Raw genomic sequence first — 18,612 nt, 5'->3', positions numbered from 1 at the left:
AGCCCACCCAGGGCTTGATCCAAGGTCCCTGTGATCATGACTTGAGCTGAAACCGAGAGTCGGACAACCAACTGACAGCCTCCCAGGCACCTCAGGAGCAGGGAGTTCTTTAAAAACAGACTGTTGGGGCGCCTGGGTGACTCCGTGGGTTAAAGCCTCTGCCTTCAGCTCAGGTCATGATCTCAGGGTCCTGGGATGGAGCCCCGCATCAGGCTCTCTGCTCGGCAGGGAGCCTGCTCCCCCCCCTCCCCGCCCCCCACCTGCCTGCCTACTTGCGATCTCTGTCATATAAATGAATAAAATCTTTAAAAATAATAATAATAAAATAAAAACTAAGGCGGTTATCGTGGAGCCGCTGGCAGATCTGGTCTCTGGAGACAGAGGCCTGAAGACTAGCGATGGGAAACGAGTTCTGGTTCCGGGGTGGGACCCAGCGTTCCTGATCTGGCTGGTTTCCGGTTCTGAGAGCAGAGTGTGAAGAATGGACAGGGCAGGCAAGCACCTGAATGTGGACCTGGACCTCTGGAGCTGGCGCCACTCTGGGCAGGGAAGGCCCCAGGCTCCCTTTCAGCAGCTCGTTGGGCGACAGTGCCACCTAGTGACCGAGGCACGCAGAGGGGACCCAGACCCACCCCCCGGAAAAGCAGCCAGGCAGCAGACACTCCCACCTCTCGCGCACTTCAGGCTCTAACCCCTGCGGGACAGGCACTTCAGGGTCACTTGACAAAAAAAATTACAAGGACATGACAATGTATAACCACGGCCGACTGGCTTGTTTTATTGGAGAAGGGCACGTGGAGTTAACAATGTGACGACAGCTGGGACCGGAGGTCGGGGAAGAACAGCCTCCCCTCCCCACACATGCCCACCACTGCCCCAAATAAAAAATAACCAACTATGGGAGAGCAGCTGAGACGGCGACAGAGGGCGGGGAAGGGAACAGGGAACCCAAGGGCAGCGGAAGAGACCATGCGTGTGCTGGGAGGGCCCAGAGGCAGCGGCGGTGCGAGTAACGCAAACACGAGTCTCTATCTTCCACGTAGGTCTATATAAATATATAGAGAGAAGCTGTTCACTCTCCCCTGCTCTCCCCTCTGCTCCGCGCTGCTTGCCGCGGTCCCAGCTCCTCTTTCCACATGAGGGCGAAGGGAGGGGATGACGAGCGAGTCATCACCGAATTGCGATCAGACCCACATCCATCAGCTTCTGGATCTTCTGTGCTATTACAGGATTCTTCAAGTGTCTAATGAACGAAAAGCGAAAGAGTCAGAAACGAGACTTAACCTAAAAACGTCTTACTCGCTCTCGGAGACACCCGAACGAGAACCCCGCGCAAGGCCCAACAGGAGGCGGCCGAACGGGAGGCCTGGCGAAGACCCCTCCGGGAAGGCCTTGGCCAGCCGGCAGGCAGCACCGCGCCAGCCCCGCTCCGCACAAACCCTCGAACACAGCTTGAAGCGGAGGCCGCTCCCCGGGCAAAACCAGTCTTTCCAACAGAGCGCTCCAGCGATCATGGCGACCCGGCTGTGCACGAGCCAGACACAGTAGCCCCCACCGCCCCAGCCTCGTGCCCCTTGCTACTAGCCTTCCTGTCTCCGTCTTCCCCAGCCTCACTTACTCGCTGAGCGCCTGGGGGTCCTTCTGCATCTGCTCCAGGATGAGCCGCATGGCCGGGTCGCTCATGATCTGCTGCACCTCGGGGTCGGCCATGGCCCGTCGCTTCACATCTTCGGGGCTGTCGTGGCGGTTGTATTGGGCCATCACACAGCGCTGGTAACCGTCCGCCGCCTCCTGCACCCCAGCAAAGCCAGAGAGGCGGGCGTTAGCACCGACCGGTTCACTGCTTCCACCAGGCCAGCTAACAGAGGGAACTGAGAAGGGGGGAGACAGTAGGCCAGACAAACAGGCAGAAGGAAGCAGGAGCGAACCAACACTGAAAAGATCCAAAGGAGAAATGGGGGCAGGGAGAGCCCCCTGGTGGCCAAGAGCAGCCCCACCTTACAGCTGGAGTCCAGATCTAAGGCCTTCTGGTAGACGTCCATGGCTTTCGTGTAGTCCTTCATGGCCTCCAGCGCGGCTGCCTTCCGGGTGTAGCCCTTGACTACAGGGAAGTGGGAAAGGTGAGGCGTCGTCAGAATGGGGCTCTGCAGGCTCCCATGCCCACCTTGCCCCGGGGAACCTCAGTATCTGTCAGGCCTGCGGATGCTAGCTCCCAGCCCCCTGCCCCGGGGCGCAGGCAGGCAAGCATGTCCTTTCCTGCTCTCCATCTCTGCGCCAGGGTCATGGGCAGGGGCAGCAGTAGAAAAGCACTTACTGAAGGTGGGTTCCAGCTGGATACACTCCTCACAGTCCTGGGAAGAGAGAGAAGAGGAGAAAGCGAGGCTTGCTCCTTCCGATGAGCTTTTTGAAGGTCGTTCACTCAGAACCGACCGCACACGCCGCCCAGACCCACGACAGTGTCGTCTTGCTTCCCGAGCTTCTGTTAACCCGGACCCCCAGGCCCTTTCACAGTAGGTCCAGCAGAGGATAGAAAAGCAAGTCAAGTGAAACCAAGAAGATCAACAAATCCCGACTACAGACCACCCCAAGGAAGACAAGGAGCCCCGACTCTTCAAAAAGGTGACATTACGCAAAATCCTGCCAATAGTGAGGAAACTTCTAGACTGAGAGAGAGAGAACACGCGTGGAACCAGATGAAATCCATGGGCCTCAATCACGACAGCTTTAATGTGCAGTTTTGGCCAAGTGGGGAGATCTGAAGGGGCCCACAGCACCCAGCCTCCCGACCTTCATCCCGCTATTATCAGGTGCTTTAAAGACACCTCAGGAAAAGAGCACTCTAGAGCGGAGGCGTGGAGTGCCAAACGTATCCCACTTCCTTTCACAAACAGTCCGGCAAAAACTAGTCCACGCCGATCAAAGAGGTGGAGGACGCACAGGTGCTTGGGTATTTTTGTTTAAGTGCCTATGAAATGAGAAATTCTGGGGAAAAAAATGCTATACACTATCGTTTCACCCCCAGGCCCACATCCACCTTTTCTGGCATAAAGCTAGCCCAGAAATGGTCCAGCTCGTAGCTGGGGAAGCAGCGCTCTCCCTCATAGGTGGCCACCTGGCAAACCAACCTGGCTTTGATGTCGCCCTTATACCACAGCAGTGACATCTCTAAAAACCAGACAAGGGCCCAGAACATAGTGGCAACAACAACAAAAACTATCACGGACGCAGGTACTGGGGGTCTCCGCACAAGTCACATTTTTGTCACCTTACGGTAGTTAAGGTGCTCTAGACTTGGGGCACCTGGGTCCTGGTCTCCAGCACATACAGCTTCCTGCTCCAAGGGGCGTCTGCTTCTCCCTCTGCCCCTCCTGCCACACATGTTCTCTCTCCACCCCCCCATGTAAATAAAATCTAATTTATTCATATATTTGAGAGATAGGAAGAGAATGCAACTGGGGAGAATCAGGGGGAGAGGGAGAAGCAAATACCCCGCTGAACTGGGAACCTGACATGGGGCTCGGTCCCAAGACCTGGGGATCATGACCTGAGCCGAAGGCAGATGCTTAACCATCTGAGCTACCCGGCACTCAAATATATAAACAAGATCTTTAACCCAAAAAGGAAAAAAGAAAAAAAAAGGTGCTCCCAGCTCGGACAACATTTTAAAAATCACCTGGAGAACAGTTTAAAAATCACCAACAGGCACTGGACAGCCCGTGTTCAATAGAGCGGGGACGAACCCCTTCCCGGTGCGGACAGAACCACTCCTGACCACGCTCAGCGCGACGAGAACAGCACACGGGCTAAGTGACCTCATCAAGCAGTCAGGGCAGATGATAAAGCCACTGTGGGAAACAATACTGCGGTCTCTCCAGAGGATATATAAATAAAAATAATTAAAAAAAAAAAAAAAAAAAACCCAAACCTTGAACCACTCAGCGACACAGCATTTCACCCCCAAAGAACTGAAGCTGAGGCCCCAACAGGCACTGCATGGCCCCGGCCCCGGCCGCAGGACCCCAGTAGCCACAAGGGGGAAACTGCCACTGAGTCCGCCGACGGAGCACAGAGGAGGGACAGGAGGGGGGCGGGTCTGTGCCACCAAACAGCTCTGAGTGCTCAGAAGGAAGACGAAGCGGACCTCGACTACCACAGGAGCCCCAAAGACACGGTGCTCGTGGAATGAGCCTGACACGAAAGCACATGCACTGGATGGTCCCACTTCCAGAAGGTCCCTAGAGGGGTCAGCTTCACAGAGACAGAGCAGAACGGTGGCTGCTCTGTCCCGGGGGCCGGGGGAGAGGGAACGGGGAGTTAGTGCAGAAAGGCTGTGGTTCCAGTTTGGGAAGATGACGAGGTTCTGGAGGTGCACGGTGCGGAGGGCTGTGCACGGTGCGAACATGCTGGGTACCACCGCCGCGCACGCTGAGCAGCTCAGGATAGAGAAGAGGGGGACCACGAAGGAAGCAGCAGCTAGCATCAGAGAAGGTGGAAAAGGACCCACTTTTCTTTCTTTTAAAGATTTTTTTTGAGTGAGCGAGTGAAGGAGTGTACACACCCGGGGGAGGAGCGAGTGGGAAGGGCAGAGGGAGACGCAGACTCCACGCTAAGCAGGGAGCTCGCCCGGGGCTCCATCCCAGGACCCTGGGATCGTGACCTGAGTGAAGCCACAAGCTTATCTGATGGAGCCCCCCAGGCTCCCCCAGGATCCACTTTTCCAAATGCTCCCAATCACTAACGTAGCTTGAAGGGCCAGGACAGAGCAGACTTCGATCCCGCATTTTACAAACATCGCATATACCCCACCACCCTGACTCTAAGATCAAGGGAAGAGCCTCCAACGGGTATTGATGACAATGCGGGAAGCGGGAAGCCCGCGCTCCTCACGCGCAGGCGAATCAGACGCGGCCACTCCGCGTCCCCACTTGCCCACCTTGAGCGCCAGCTGGAACTCCAGGAGTTTGGTGTAGCAGGCGGCTCGATTGCTGTACAATTTGGCATCTTTTGGATTCCGCTTGATGGCTTCTGTGTAATGCTTCATGGCCTGGGGATAGTCCCCTGAATAAGAAAAAGAAACTTTTTTAGGAAGCAAAAAGCCACCCCCCTCAACACACACACCAGGGACTACGGCGCACGGGCAGCCAGGGCAGAGGACAGGCCTGCACAGCTCTCATCCAAACGCTCCCTCGCCTGAGCTGTACCGCACCTTTCTGAAAACATTCATTGCCTTTGTTCTTCTCCTCCAAGGCCAGGTCGGGGTTTATGTAAGCCAGCCGCTCTTGCTCCTTCAGAATTTTCTCCGCCTAAGAAAAGGTAATCCTTTGGATAATCATTTTAATTCTCACGAATATAAATACTGCACTAAAAAAGTCCTGATTTGGGGGCGCCTGGGTGGCTCAGTGGGTTAAAGCCTCTGCCTTCAGCTCAGGTCGTGGTCCCAGGGTCCTGGGATCGAGCCCCACATGGTACTCTCTGCTCAGCGGGGAGCCTCCTTCCTCCTCTCTCTCTCTGCCTGCCTCTCTGCCTATTTGTGATCTCTGTCTGTCAAATAAATAAATAAAATCTTAAAAAAAAAAAAAAAAAAAGACACATTCCTCATTATCAAGGAACACTGTGGAGTGCCTGGGTAGCTCACTGGGTTAAACGTCCAACTGTTTCGGTTCCGGCTTAGACTGGGCGTGGAGCCTGAAGGTCTCTCTACTCACCTCTGACCCTCCCTCAAAAAAAAAAAAAAAAAAAAAAAAAACAACACCTAACAAAAAAAAAACCAAACAAAATAAAACAAAACCAACCCCATACAAAACACAAGAAAAAAAACAAGCAAGACAATAAAAATAATCCATGTGTCTGTAAGAAAATTTTCTGATCATTCTTGGGGCACCTGGGTGGCTCAGTCGGTTAAGTGTCTGACTTTGTTCAAGTCATGATCCCAGAGTTTTGGGACTGAGCCCTGCATGGGGCTGCTTCTCCCTCTTCCTCGGCCCCTTTTCCCATTCATATGTGCAGACGCACTCTCCCAAATAAACATTTTTTTTTTTTTTTTAAGATTTTACTTACTTATTTGGCAGAGAGAGAGATCACAAGTAGGCAAGAGAGGCAGGCAGAAAGAGAGGAGAGGAAGCAGGCTCCCCGATGAGAAGAGCCCAAAGCGGGGCTCGATCCCAGGACCCTGAGATCATGACCTGAGCCGAAGGCAAAGGTTTAACCCACTGAGCCACCCAGGCGCCCCCCCAAATAAATGATACTTTAAAAAAAAAAATATCCTGACCAATCTTTTCGTGAATAAAATCACCCCTCCCACCACACTTTATGACAACTGACACAACACACACTTTGGTCGTGTAAGGTTAAAAAAAAAAAAAAAAAAAAAAGTTAGAATAAGAACCGTAACACTCAGTGCACTGACCCTCAGCGGAAGGTCAAAATCTTGGCCAGTAAAAAAGTACAGCAAACAACCCACATTATTCCTTACTGCTGTCAAATGACAAGGACGTTATATAAAACTCTAGACCAAAAACGCTACTTCCAAAAACTTCAGGTTTGCTAACAAACAGCTGCAACTGTAAGAAGTAACAATTTGAGAGAACGTCCCTGTTCTTTCCGTACCTACCTGCTGGCATTTCTTGAGCACATCTGGGGTTCTGTGTTCTGCCAAAGACTTGTTATAGAAATGGATGGCATCCTTGTACTTTTCTTCTTTGAAGTAGGAGTTGCCAATTCGAGCGTAAGCTCTGACAAAAACAAGCAAGAGAAGAATTTGCTAAGGGCAGAGCAGGGACAAGGTCAGCTCCTGCAGAGCAAAGACAGCGGCAACTAGGAACAAGGCCCCCATCACTGCTGGGACACTACGCCCTCCAAACACCTTTTGTCTCGATGCCTGCAGCCTCCTCTCCAGGCCACTGTTAACAGAGCAGGTTGTGTGGCCAGCAACCCTCCTCCCCATGCAGGAACATTTAAGTCTCGGCCATCGACCCCTCCACACCACGCGAGGCACAGCCGAAGGGCGCGCATACTTGGCAATCTGTCGATAGTCTTCTCGGTTTTCGCGCCCCACTTCGATGGCCTTCTCACAAAGCTCCCGGCATTTACTGTAGTCGCCCTTCTCAAAGTACACAGCTGCCAGGCAAGATGGTTAAGGAAGAGTCAGTCCTGGTCTCTCCCCAGGACCGCCGACGACACGCCTACCCCTAGGCCTGGGCCTCACCTGCTTGGTTGGTCATGTACGTCATGTTGGTGGGGTCCAAGTCCTTGGCTCTGTCGTAGTGCTTCAGGGCTGTGTCAAAGTCTTTCTTCTTGTAGGCCTCATTCCCCAGCTCCTTCTCTTTCAGCGCCTAGATGGAAGCGTGGAAGGAGTACTGAGCAAATCAAACCCAGATGGCAAAGAGAGCAAGAGCCTGGGACCTGTCCCTGGTCCCGCACAGCACATACGACGAACCAGTCTCCACATCTGCCGGCCTCTCCTCAACCAGCTACAGACTGAGAAGGGAAGGGCTAACTGCTGGAACAGAAAACTAAAAACTTTCATCTCCTGGGCGGCTCAGTGGGTTAAAGCCTCTGCCTTCGGCTCAGGTCATGGTCCCAGGGTCCTGGGATCGAGCCCCACATCAGGCTCTCTGCTCCGCGGGGAGCCTGCTTCCCCCCCGCCCCCCGCCTGCCTCTCCGCCTACTTGTGATCTCTGTCAAATAAATAAATAAAATATTAAAAAACAAAACAAAACAAAAAAAAACCAAAAAACAACTTTCATCTCCACTTCCTCTGAAACGCCCCCTCTTCCATCTACTCTCCCTGATGCCGTCGAAGAGCAGAGCGCTTCTCCAGCGGAGAGGAAACCCCTCCAGCCCGTGCCAACCTGCAAGAGGACAGAAGTCCCGCACCCGGTTCTACCCCAAGAGGCTGCGCCAAGTGAGTTCCTGCTGTGTTTCCACCTTGGGGTCTCTACCGCGAGGGGACAGCAGCAAAGGGGCGAGGAGGGGACGAGAAGGGGCCGCCCACCCAAGGGCACAGGTCTCCAGAGAACAGCATGCGACCACTCGCATCACGGGGCCCTTTGCCAGCTCTGAGACACCCTGAACAGCGAACGCGTACCCAACCGAAGGTGCTAAATCTGGAAACAATCTGCTGTTCCCATTTATAAGGAGGGAAATAAAATCGCGTAAGCACATGCCTCCCGCTCTGGGAGACTGTGTTGCTAACCGGACAACTTTCAACTACAAGCCCGTCCACCAGAACACAGGAGCCTCAGTCAGATGCGTAGACATTCCTCGACCCCAGGGGGACAAGGGTCGCACACGCAACTCCACCGGCCTGCCCTGACCAGCACCCGGGCCGCTAGCCCGAGATCCACCATGCTTATGAGATCGCTTGGCAAGTCAACCTTTTTACACACTGACCGTTCCCATGACGACGGCGACCAGACGCTCAAGAACTGTTAGAGCCGCCCCGACCCACCGCGCTCCCGCTGGCGGGGACTGCCAGCTGACTAGCCTGTTTAGGAATGTTGACAGTAAGGAGAAAAAATGAGACCTGCTTCTTGTTCTCTGGGAGATCTTCTTCCATCGGCTCTGGCTTGGTGTCCTTCTTGGGAGGAGGAGGTGGGGGAGGCGTTCCCACTTCCTCCTCCTCGTCCATACTGCCCAGGTCCACTCCCAGCAGGACGCTGAGAGTGGTCATGATCCGGGGATCTTGCAGTTTCCTAGCATTGATTAAAAAAAGAAAAAAAAAAAAAAAAAAGAAAAGAAAAAGAAAAAAAGAAAAAAACCACAATTATTCTTCCCTGCAACTCATTTTAAACCCCCACTGACTGCTAAGCCTCAGATCACTGTATACAAGAGCGTCTCCTCCACAGAAAAACTGCTAGGTTGTGCTCTGGCCACAAGCCACCCCTGGGGATACCCCACCCTCCAATAATCCGCCTAAGATGAGGTACCAGCCCTCAAACTTATTTCTTGAAGGCAGCAGATACACAGAACACTGAGCTACAAATATACTTCATCTCATCTCAGGAATCACAGACACCAGCGTGACTTAGGAAATACAGCTTTTTACACCGGACGCTACTCTCAACCAGCAGTTCCCGCTCCAGTGTGCTGAGAGACAGCATCTGGTGCGCACGGGAAGGACAGGGTTGGTACCAGATCAGAATTACAGTAAAACAGTGAAGGCGAATGGAGCCTTAGAAAAGAAAATTCCAAATTATTCTGATACATGTACCCCTTGACCCTTTCCAGAAATAAAAAACAACAAACCAACGAATACCTACCGCTTACTAGAGAAAAAACAACGGCAGAAACCTTGCTGTCTGAAAGAGGGGCGCCCTCCCCCTCCGTGCCCTGCCATAACATTCCATGGACAAAGCACAATGTTCATGTCCATTTCCAGAGGCAAACCGCACTGCCTTGACTTACGTGCCCAGGTCGGACGGCTTGTTTCGTAGCTGCTCTATCAGCTCCCTGTAGGTGGGATCAGCGAGCAGCGTCCTAGTCCTGGGATCATTCTCCAACTTCTGGTACAGATTAGGCATGTTGAAAGGGTTCATGAACTTCCGCTCTGTTCCAAACAAAGGAAAGCATGTTATAGAAATCGGTTTGAGCCACAACACCCCTGTAGCCTCTGAGCCTGATATGTACATGGGGAACCTCAAAGTTAACCCCGTTAAAAAAGAAAAAGAAGGGCGCCTGGGTGGCTCAGAGGGTTAAGGCTCTGCCTTCGGCTCAAATCATGATCTCAGGGTCCTAGGATCGAGCCCCGCATTGGGCTCTCTGCTCAGCGGGGAGCCTGCTTCCCTCTCTCTCTCTCCCTGCCCGCCTCTCTGACTACTTGTGATCTCTATCAAATAAATAAATAAAATCTTAAAAAAAAGAAAAAGAACCAACAGTGCACTGGCGCCTACCTGCCAGCCGGGCCTCCATGTTCTGTAAGCCCTCTCTGAGCTGAGGATTATTTGGTTCATGTTTTAAACCCTCTTCGTAGGTTCGCTTGGCTTCTTCAAATCGGTTTAAGAACTCAAGAGCCGCTGCTTTCCGCGAATAGCCCTTAAACCAGCAAAAAAGGACACAAACGAAATAAAGGCCACCTAGGGACAAATCCAGAAGATGAACTCCGAAGAACGTGTTCTACATTTCACGGGACAAACGGGCGTTCGCGCCACAGCCGAACAGCAGCAGCAGCGCGTGCCGCTGAGACTGAGAACGACGACTGCAGCCACTTATCGAAGACGCCCCCTCCCCACCGCGGCTTCTCTCAGGACCCTGGCCGGTGCTCGCTTCTCTCTCAGCAGCACACGCGGTAAGACCCGGCCCAACAACGGACGCGGTCTCCGACGTGGCAGCCTGTGCTGTCAGGTGAGGCACACGCGCAGACGGGGAGGACGACGCCATCCGTCCACAGCGACACACAACTGGCCGGGTCAGGAGGACCCCGTGTGTAAACCCAGCGCACCGGAGAGCATTTCTGCGAAGTCCGGAGAGCCCAGAGTGCCCACAGCTTACCTTGGCCCAGTCAGGCTTCAAGTCCACGGTCTTGCAGCCATCCTCATAGGCTTTCTGGTAGTCGCCCTTCTTGGCGTAGGCCGCCGAGCGGTTGCTGTAGAGCACGTGGTTCTTGGGGTCTAACTTAATGGCCTCCGAGTAGCACTGGAGCGCGTCATCGATGTTGCCCGCACTCAGGGCCTTATTGCCCTTCTCTTTCAGCTCATTTACCTGAGGGAGAAAAACAGCCAGTATAGTTTTTCTCTCCATTAACACACTTGCTTGGTCCCAATTTTCTAAGTGTCGCTTCTACTTGTCTTCAGTTATCATGACAAAAGAGTTACTTTACAGACCGAAAGAAAGAACCCATTAATGAATTCATTTGCCATCTCCCACACCTTTTGGAACCAACCAGAAAACAGTAAGTAACCAGGAAAAAAAGCCGGACTCTGCTCTCCACTGGCTCCAGTGTGAACTGGAATTCCAGCCACTCTCCCAAAATCTCTACTTAGGGCTGATGAAGGACACACTCACGAGGTCCTTTCATGGAAAAACAAATTCATTTGCTTACACTGCCAAGAATCCTAAATGATAAACCAAACACAGGGGTCACACTGCTCCTCACAGGAGGATTCACGAAGGAATAGAAGGGAGTGTGTCCGGACACATGCTCCCAACTTACAGGCCTCCCGCCCGCTTCCCTGGGAGCACCAATATGCTCACCCACCATCGCGGAAGACTCTTTCCATTCAGAGGTGTGGTGACGTGTCACGGCATGGCAGATCACTGCTCTGTCCTTAGTCAGTAAAGAAGAGCTAGACCCTCAATTCAGTTTTTGCCCCATTCAAATGTTATACAAAGTATGCAAGAAAATGAAAACACTACTTGTGGTTTAATCTCTCATCCTTTCAAATATTCAAAACATGGTCCTAAATTAGAGGGCTTCTCCTAACGAAGGACGCCCTACAGGAGTGAAAGGGCTGCATTTCAATGCGAACACATTTGGTGAGATCAAGCATGCATTCCAGTTACAAATCATTCTCTGTCCTCCAGCTATGACCCAAAACATACAGATGCAAGCGACTCTGGAACCCTGAGGAGCAACAACCAGGCACGTTCCACCCATTAACCAGAGATGTTGGACTACCTTGAGAAAAAAAGTCAGAAAAAGACCGCCAGGGGTGCCTGGGTGGCTCAGTGGGTTAAGCCTCCGCCTTCAGCTCAGATCCTGGGATGAGCACCACATCTGGCTCTCTGCTCCGCAGGGAGCCTGCTTCCCCCTCTCTTTCTGCCTGCCTGTCTGCCTACTTGTGATCTCTGTTAAGTAAATAAAATCTTTAAAAAAAAATTTTAAAAATTTTAAAAATGGAAAAAAAGAAAGGAAAAGACCGCCAAATCTAGCAAAGGATAAAAATCTTAGAACCCAGGGGGTGTCTGGGTGACTCAGTGGGTTAAGCCTCTGCTTTCGGCTTGGGTCATGATCTCGGGGGTCCTGGGATCGAGCCCCGCATCAAGCTCTCTGCTCAGCAGGGAGCCTGCTTCTCTCTCTCTCTCTGCCTGCTGCTCTGCCTACTTGTGATATCGCTCCCTGTCAAATAAATAAATAAAATCTTTAAAAAAACAAAACAAAACAAAACAAAACAAAAAACTTAGAACCCAGGAAGGACACCACAAAGTAAAAAGTTAAAAACTCAGCGAGCATCATGATGCAGCTGAGAACAGCACCATGAAATCCTTGCCTATCCTACAAAACATCATTTGCCAAACTGAGTCCTGACCCACAGTAGGTATGGAAATCAAGTCTGTAGGTCATGACCAGCACTTAAAAGTAGAATAGAAAATACCAGCCCAGGGGCGCCTGGGTAGCTCAGTGGGTTAAAGCCTCTGCCTTCAGCTCAGGTCATGATCTCGGGGTCCTGGGATCAAGCCCCACGTTGGGCTCTCTGCTCAGCGGGGAGCCTGCTTCTCCCTCTCTGCCTACTTGTGATCTCTGTCAAATAAATAAATAAAATCTTTAAAAAAAAAAAAAAGGAAAAAAAAATACCAGCCCAGAATGCACATAACAGCAGGCACTATTTTTTTTTTTTTTTTTAAGATTTTATTTACTTGACAGAAAGAGCAAGAGCAGAAACACAAGCATGGGGTGTGGGAGAGGAAGAAGCAGGCTTCCTGCAGAACAGGGAGCCCAAGGTGGGGCTCGATCCCAGGACCCTGGGATCATGACCTAAGCCAAAGACAGACAGTTAACAACTGAGCCACCCAGGCGCTATTTTGTTACATGTGTTACACAGCTGTATCTCTACACTGGGTCTAAGACAAAAAGTACTTTACCTTGGGATTTACTTGAAAAGTACTAAGAAGAAAATGTGGACAGTCCAATCTGTCCAACTTCAATGCTTCCGGAAACTGGAATACAGATCACCCAGTTGCAGATGAAAAGCAAAGGCAGAGAAATCACATGATGAATGAGTTCAGGAGTAGGTTGGGACACACCCGGAGTTAAAATGCCAGTCGCTGGTGGTGGCAAACATCACCGCCCCGAGTTTCGTCATTCATTCACAGTGTACCTGCACATCTGCTCCATCTACAATGGGCACCTCAACTTTAAAAAAGTTGTTTGTTTTTTTTTTTTCCTATTTTGATAATGGAGGACCAAACCCCTTTCTTAAGGTCCAAGTACTGTTTCTCACTCTAGCGATCTTTTTTTTTTTCTTGTCTCTATCGTAGCCTATTTAATCCCAGCTGCAACTGAATTTTCCCGAGTGAGCAAAAAACTTATTCATCCCTCCATTTCCACTGTTTTACTAAAGAGGCTCTAGATTTGATCAAAGCACCAATGGCTATACCTGAAGAAAGCCAACACTAGGCTTTGCAGATCACACTGAAAACAAGGGGCCGATTTTCTCCCCCCTGCTGAACCGCTACACTTCAATGACAGTGTCCGACTGCGGAAAAGATCTCTCCGGGCAATCTCCAGGCCGCCGAGGATATAGTGAAGCGGCTGAAAGCAACCAGCAGCAGCTACAAACTCGGTCCCTAAAAACGCTGAGCCGAGACAAATAACTTACTTCTTGCTGCTTATCTACATAGCCTAGATTTTTTACAGCGACCGATTCCTCCTTGTGTCATCAGAAGCCAACCTTCCAGAAAGATCAGTCTTCAGTTACTCTCCAATCACATACACACAAAACCGAAAAGGAGGGAGGGGCGGCACACACATCTGTAAAACACTGGCAGCGATGCAAGCCGCTCCAAGGACTTTGGCGGCACCATCCCTTTCCCGCATCAGGCAGAGAGGCCGGCCCGCCGCTCATCAAACCTTCTCTCCCCGCTCTTCCATCCCGGCCCTTCCAGATAGAGAAGAGTAGTATTTCCCCCAGCTGGCCACCTCCAGCGTATTCCCGTCCCCGCATTCCTTCTCAAGTTAACTGTGTCCCAGTCCCGGTGACTTCTCGTCGGCAGTGCCCGCTCTCCCACCCGGCGAGTACCCCGGTGGGGACGCGGAGCCCCTGACGCCTCTCCAGAAGCCCCTCGCCCACCTCCATCCCTCCCAGCGCCCCCAGCATGTCCCCCCCGCCCCCTCCGCTGAGCCGAGAGCCACCTCCCGGGAGGCCTCCGGGCCCAGCCAGCCACGGCCTCTCTTCCCGCCGCGGGCCGGACTTAGGCCGAAGTGTCGCCGGCCCGCCGGCCCTCCTCGCAGAGCCGGCAGGCGACGGACGCTGAGTAGACCCGGCGCTCCCCGCGGCCCGCCTCGCCACACTGCTCACCTCCCGCCCGGTGGGCCGCGGCCCTCACGCCCTCGCCGCGGCCGCTGCTCGGCCGACCCCAGACCGCCGCCCCGACCGGCGCCCGCCTCGCCCCGCTCCGCTCCTCCACCCGCGGCCCGGCCTCGGCCGGTGTCCGAGGGGCCCCAGGGCCTTGGCCCGCCCCTCCCCCTTCACCTGCTCCATAGCCCGGCCCGGAACCCCGTTGAATCGACTCCGTCCGCTCCGCGTTCCCAACCGCACGCGCCGCCTTCTGGAACCTACTAGAAGCTGCCGGGACCCCCGGATCCCGCCTCTTCCTCGCCTGCTCACTGGTTACGCTCCCCGAGGGGGCTTTCTGTGCTTCCCTACTATTGGCTTGAAGTCTAGCCCATCATCTTTGCTTCTCTGTCATTGGGCAGTTGAGAGTAATCCCTCAGCCTTGCCTCCCCCGCGCCTTCGGATTGGACTCTTCCCGGCAGGCCCCGCCCACCCCAGGTTCTACGATTGGAGGGAGGGGCGAGCTTCTGCGACAGGGACTGGCCGCTGGGTCCGTCAATCGTGGCTGCTCTGGCCGCGCCCATTGGTCCCGTTCTTTCTGGAAATTTCCACCTCTCCCATTGGGCTGACGGACTCCATGACCGCACCGCCCTCAGATTAAAAAAAGATGCCGATTGGGCGGAGAATCACCGCCAATTTGCGCTGATAGGTTTAAGTGGCAGCCCGTCTAACGGCAGGGGAAGGGGTTTCGTCTCTGCAATGGCTTATGGGAGTTCACGGCCAGAGTCGCTCTCTGCCGCGGTGGCCGTGGTGGCCGTCGGTGCCCCGGCCTACCGGCCGCTTCCTGCCTCCGTGGGCCTCGAGTCCTGCCCTGACGACTCGTTCCTCTGCGGCGGCGCAGAGCCGCTCGGGGGTCCCAGCCGGTGGGGGTGACGTCTGGGTGGACCTCGGGAGAGCGCCCTGGCCGGGACGGCCCCAGAGCCCGCTTTCAGGCGCCGAGTAGCCAGGAAGAGCGGAGGAGCTGGGGTTTGGGTGGGACAGCCCGGGTTCTCTCCCCGGGTCCCTTCGGTGGGGACGCATCCATCAAGTTCTGCGTGACCCGCTCGTGTCACGGGTTTGGTCGTTTAGGGCCGTGGGAGGTTTCCCTTCATGCAGTCGCGTCTTTAGCGCTCGGTGAGCGGGAGCTGCCGCCCGTATTCGGAGGCGCAGGGGGACGGGGAACAAAGACGAGTGAGGTGCTTGCCCACCTGCTGGCGGCGGCGGCGGCCTGGGAGGGCCTCGCACGTGCGATAGCGCCCGGGGATGCGGAAGGGCTGAGGGCTTGGAAGAGAGAGGCTGCTTTTCCTCCTGGACCGGTGGGTGCTTCATGGAACAAAGAAGCCGCATGCCAGGTCTGGAGAGGGTTTGGATGAGGGTCTTGGGGAGTGCTGTCCTTGCCATCTTCCCACCGGGTCATGCCGTCCCTGCCCAGGGTTTTAAGTGCCCACTCCTTGGCAGTAGCTCGTCTCCACAGCTTCCTCTTCTAGCCCCGCTGTCCCTGATCCTTTCTCAACACTGCCACCAGAGCTACTGCTCATCCACATTCCTTGCTTAAAGCTCTGGGAGGCTTTAGATTGGGGCTCAGGGCCCGTCTTCTCTGGCAGTCCCACTTAATATGGCCTTTTTCCCTGTCCTCCGTCTTCAGCACCGAATTCTAGCCCGCTGACCTCTCTGTTCATTACACTAGGTGGGCTCCTTCCCTTTGGGCCTGCCTACAAATTGGTCCCTCTGCTGGCGTCCCCCTTCCACCAACTCTGCCAGGTTAATTCGGTCTTTTCAAGCTAAGATGAGCAGTCAGGGTTCTTTAACAGTCTCGGTCCAACAAGGACACTAAGTTCTGCTTGTTACTTGCTTTTACTGCACTGTGGGCTATGTGTGTGTCCAGTCACAAATTAAACCAGCAACTTGGATGTCATTCCCACCTTTTGTTAGGACACAGGGGCCTCGTGTCTGTTTCCCTTTGTGCCTTCCAGGAGCCTTGCACAGAGTCTGGCACATAGTAGGTGTTCATTAATCCATCGAGTATAATCGAATGTGTCATGCGATTGTGGGCTTTGGAGAAAATGCTGTGAACAAACCTGACAGAAGTCACTTGGTGCTCATTCTAGTGACAGACATGCCAAAAAAGCTTATAGCATATTATATCTGCCTAAGTGCAGTGGGGATAAATGAAGCAGAGAAAGGATTAAGGAGCCTTGGGCGAGGAGGATGGTGTTGCATTTTTAATAAGCTGGCTTGGGCAAATCTCAGAAGCTTAAGATCTGAGCAAAGACCTGAGGAAGTAAGGGAGTGAGATGAATGGAAATTAATGGGGAAGACCCATGAACTTGGAACAACACATGCAAAGGTCCTGGGGCGGGAGCTGCATTGGGGTGGCCAGGATAGTGGGAGCAGGGAGGGAGTTGGAGAGCAGGGCCAAGAGGAAGCAGGGGCCGGGTCCTGTGGGCCGAGAGGCCGTTGTGTTCATGCCAGCACGATTTGAACAGAAAAGGGACATGATCTGACACAGTTTTATCAGGACTCCTCTGGCTGCAGTGTAGGTGACCTCTCAGGACACTATTGCCATGCTCCAGGAGAGTGGTAACAATGCTGTGGACCAGAGTGGAACCGGAGGAGGGGTGAGAACAGTTGGGTTCCAACTTTTGGAGAAGCCAACAGGATCTATTGATGGGTTGAACTCAAGAAGGAAGAAAGGTGATTTTAGCATCTTACTTTTGGCATCTTACTCGTCTGCTGAATTCAGCGTGCTGGCAAGACCTTTCATTTCTCCTTGGCTCTGTCTCCAGACCACCACACTCTTGACTGCCCCCCAGAGGAGCTCCTCCGCCATCTCCCCACGCTTCTCTCCAGGCTTTTTTCCCATTCCCCCTTGTCTGTAACCTGGTTTCATCATCACTGACATCTTTTATATAGTCCTGGTACATGTGGCACCCTACTCTGGATGCAGGGGCTCGACAGAAAACAAAACAGCTCACAAAGGCAGTTTCTGCTTGTGTGGATCTTATCTTCTAGTGGGAGAGATGATCGTTAGACTCATCAGCTCTGTGACTCCAGGCAACCTGCTTAACATCTCTGTTTCTTTTGTTTCCATTTTAAAATGTGGGTGAAACATTTTTTTTAAAATATTTTATTTATTTATTTGACAGACAGAGATCACAAGTAGGCAGAGAGGCAGGCAGAGAGAGGAGGAAGCAGGCTCCCCGCTGAGCAGAGAGCCCAATGCAGGGCTCGATCCCATGACCTGAGCCGAAGGCAGAGGCTTTAACCCACTGAGCTACCCAGGTGCCCCGGTGAAACAGTTTTGATGTCAGAGTAGTCGTGAGGATTAAATTGTTTGGTATTTGTAATGCTCGTAGAACACTGCCTACTACCCAGAAAACATTGTATGCATTTGTTAAATAAAAACATAGAGAAATGAAAATAGTGGTGAGTGCTATTTAAAAAAAAAAAAAAAAGGCAGAAGGTAAGGGGTAAAGCGGAAGCAGGGAAGGAAGGAGCTCCTGCAGGTGGGTGTTTAGTGAAGACCCCTGAGACCTGGAATGACAAGAAGCCAGCCAAGGACAGGGCTCCAGACAGGACAACAGAAAGTGCAAAGGCCCTGAGGGTAAAACAAGCTTGAAATTTTCAAGGAACCCAAAGAAGGCTCTTCTATGCTCCGGGGTCCTTGCCTATAAATGGGGATGAAGTGCCCATGACTTCTCAAGGTTACTATGAGACTTGAACAAAATCACCCATCTTCAAGTCTCTTCAGACCCAAAACATAAAATTTGGAAAGCCCCCTCTGAGGAAAGAAAACTACAAGAGATGGGAATCAGGGACCCCTAAAGCTTATTCAGGGTCACAGTAAAGCCCCTCTGACATTCAGAAATGTTAACTCAACACTTTTAACCAACTTGGGCTTTCAAATCTCTTGGTGGACTCAGAGAGCCCTCTGGAATGGGATGGGGAGGAGATGACGGTAGCCGGCCAGTGTCCCCCTCCCCAGAGCCCTGGAACACCAGCAGAGGCGCTGCCACAGAAGGGTGCCCTGGCCTTGTATTACCCGACCGTTCCAGAATGATTCATGCTGCTATTTTGGGGCTGCTGCTCTCAAGGGTGGGGAGCAAGATGGTGGAGGCTGTATTCAGAGTCAGTCTGAGGTCACAGATCTGGAGCAGATGAGAGACTGAAGGAGTAAATGTGTGTGTCCCCCCACAGAGCAAACCCCAGGTTTTAAAGTTTACCCTATATGAGAAAAAGGAAAACAGCTGGAGCTCAGGAGACTCAGGGCAGGAGAGTGGAGGATGGATTAGGAGGGAGTGGTGGCAGCTCAGAACTCGGGGGTCTGTGGAACATGGAATTTTGTGCCAGTAAGAATGTTCCC

The 18,612-nt window shown here is 52.9% G+C and overlaps 1 protein-coding gene across 1 annotated transcript; it reads right to left on the bottom strand.

Annotated features, from left to right (window-relative positions):
• Positions 1-750: 750 nt before the first annotated feature.
• STIP1 (stress induced phosphoprotein 1) lies at positions 751-14,525 on the bottom strand. The gene is made up of 14 exons (XM_032879330.1): positions 14,409-14,525; positions 10,489-10,698; positions 9,891-10,032; positions 9,406-9,547; positions 8,525-8,693; positions 7,205-7,331; positions 7,014-7,116; positions 6,611-6,731; positions 5,207-5,303; positions 4,934-5,058; positions 2,315-2,351; positions 1,998-2,101; positions 1,619-1,791; positions 751-1,243 (listed from the first exon to the last, which is right to left on the bottom strand). Exons 1-14 carry the CDS (start codon positions 14,415-14,417, stop codon positions 1,171-1,173), a joined length of 1,632 nt encoding a protein of 543 aa, XP_032735221.1. The 5' UTR covers positions 14,418-14,525; the 3' UTR covers positions 751-1,170.
• Between the last annotated feature and the right edge of the window lie 4,087 nt (positions 14,526-18,612).

The sequence above is a fragment of the Lontra canadensis genome, unplaced genomic scaffold (assembly GCF_010015895.1).
Source record: "Lontra canadensis isolate GAN:19392208 unplaced genomic scaffold, GSC_riverotter_1.0 scaffold66, whole genome shotgun sequence".
NCBI classification, from domain to species: Eukaryota; Metazoa; Chordata; class Mammalia; order Carnivora; family Mustelidae; genus Lontra; species Lontra canadensis.
The sequence above is the reverse complement of the archived record's forward strand: the minus strand, read 5'-3'. Positions and strand labels throughout refer to the sequence as shown.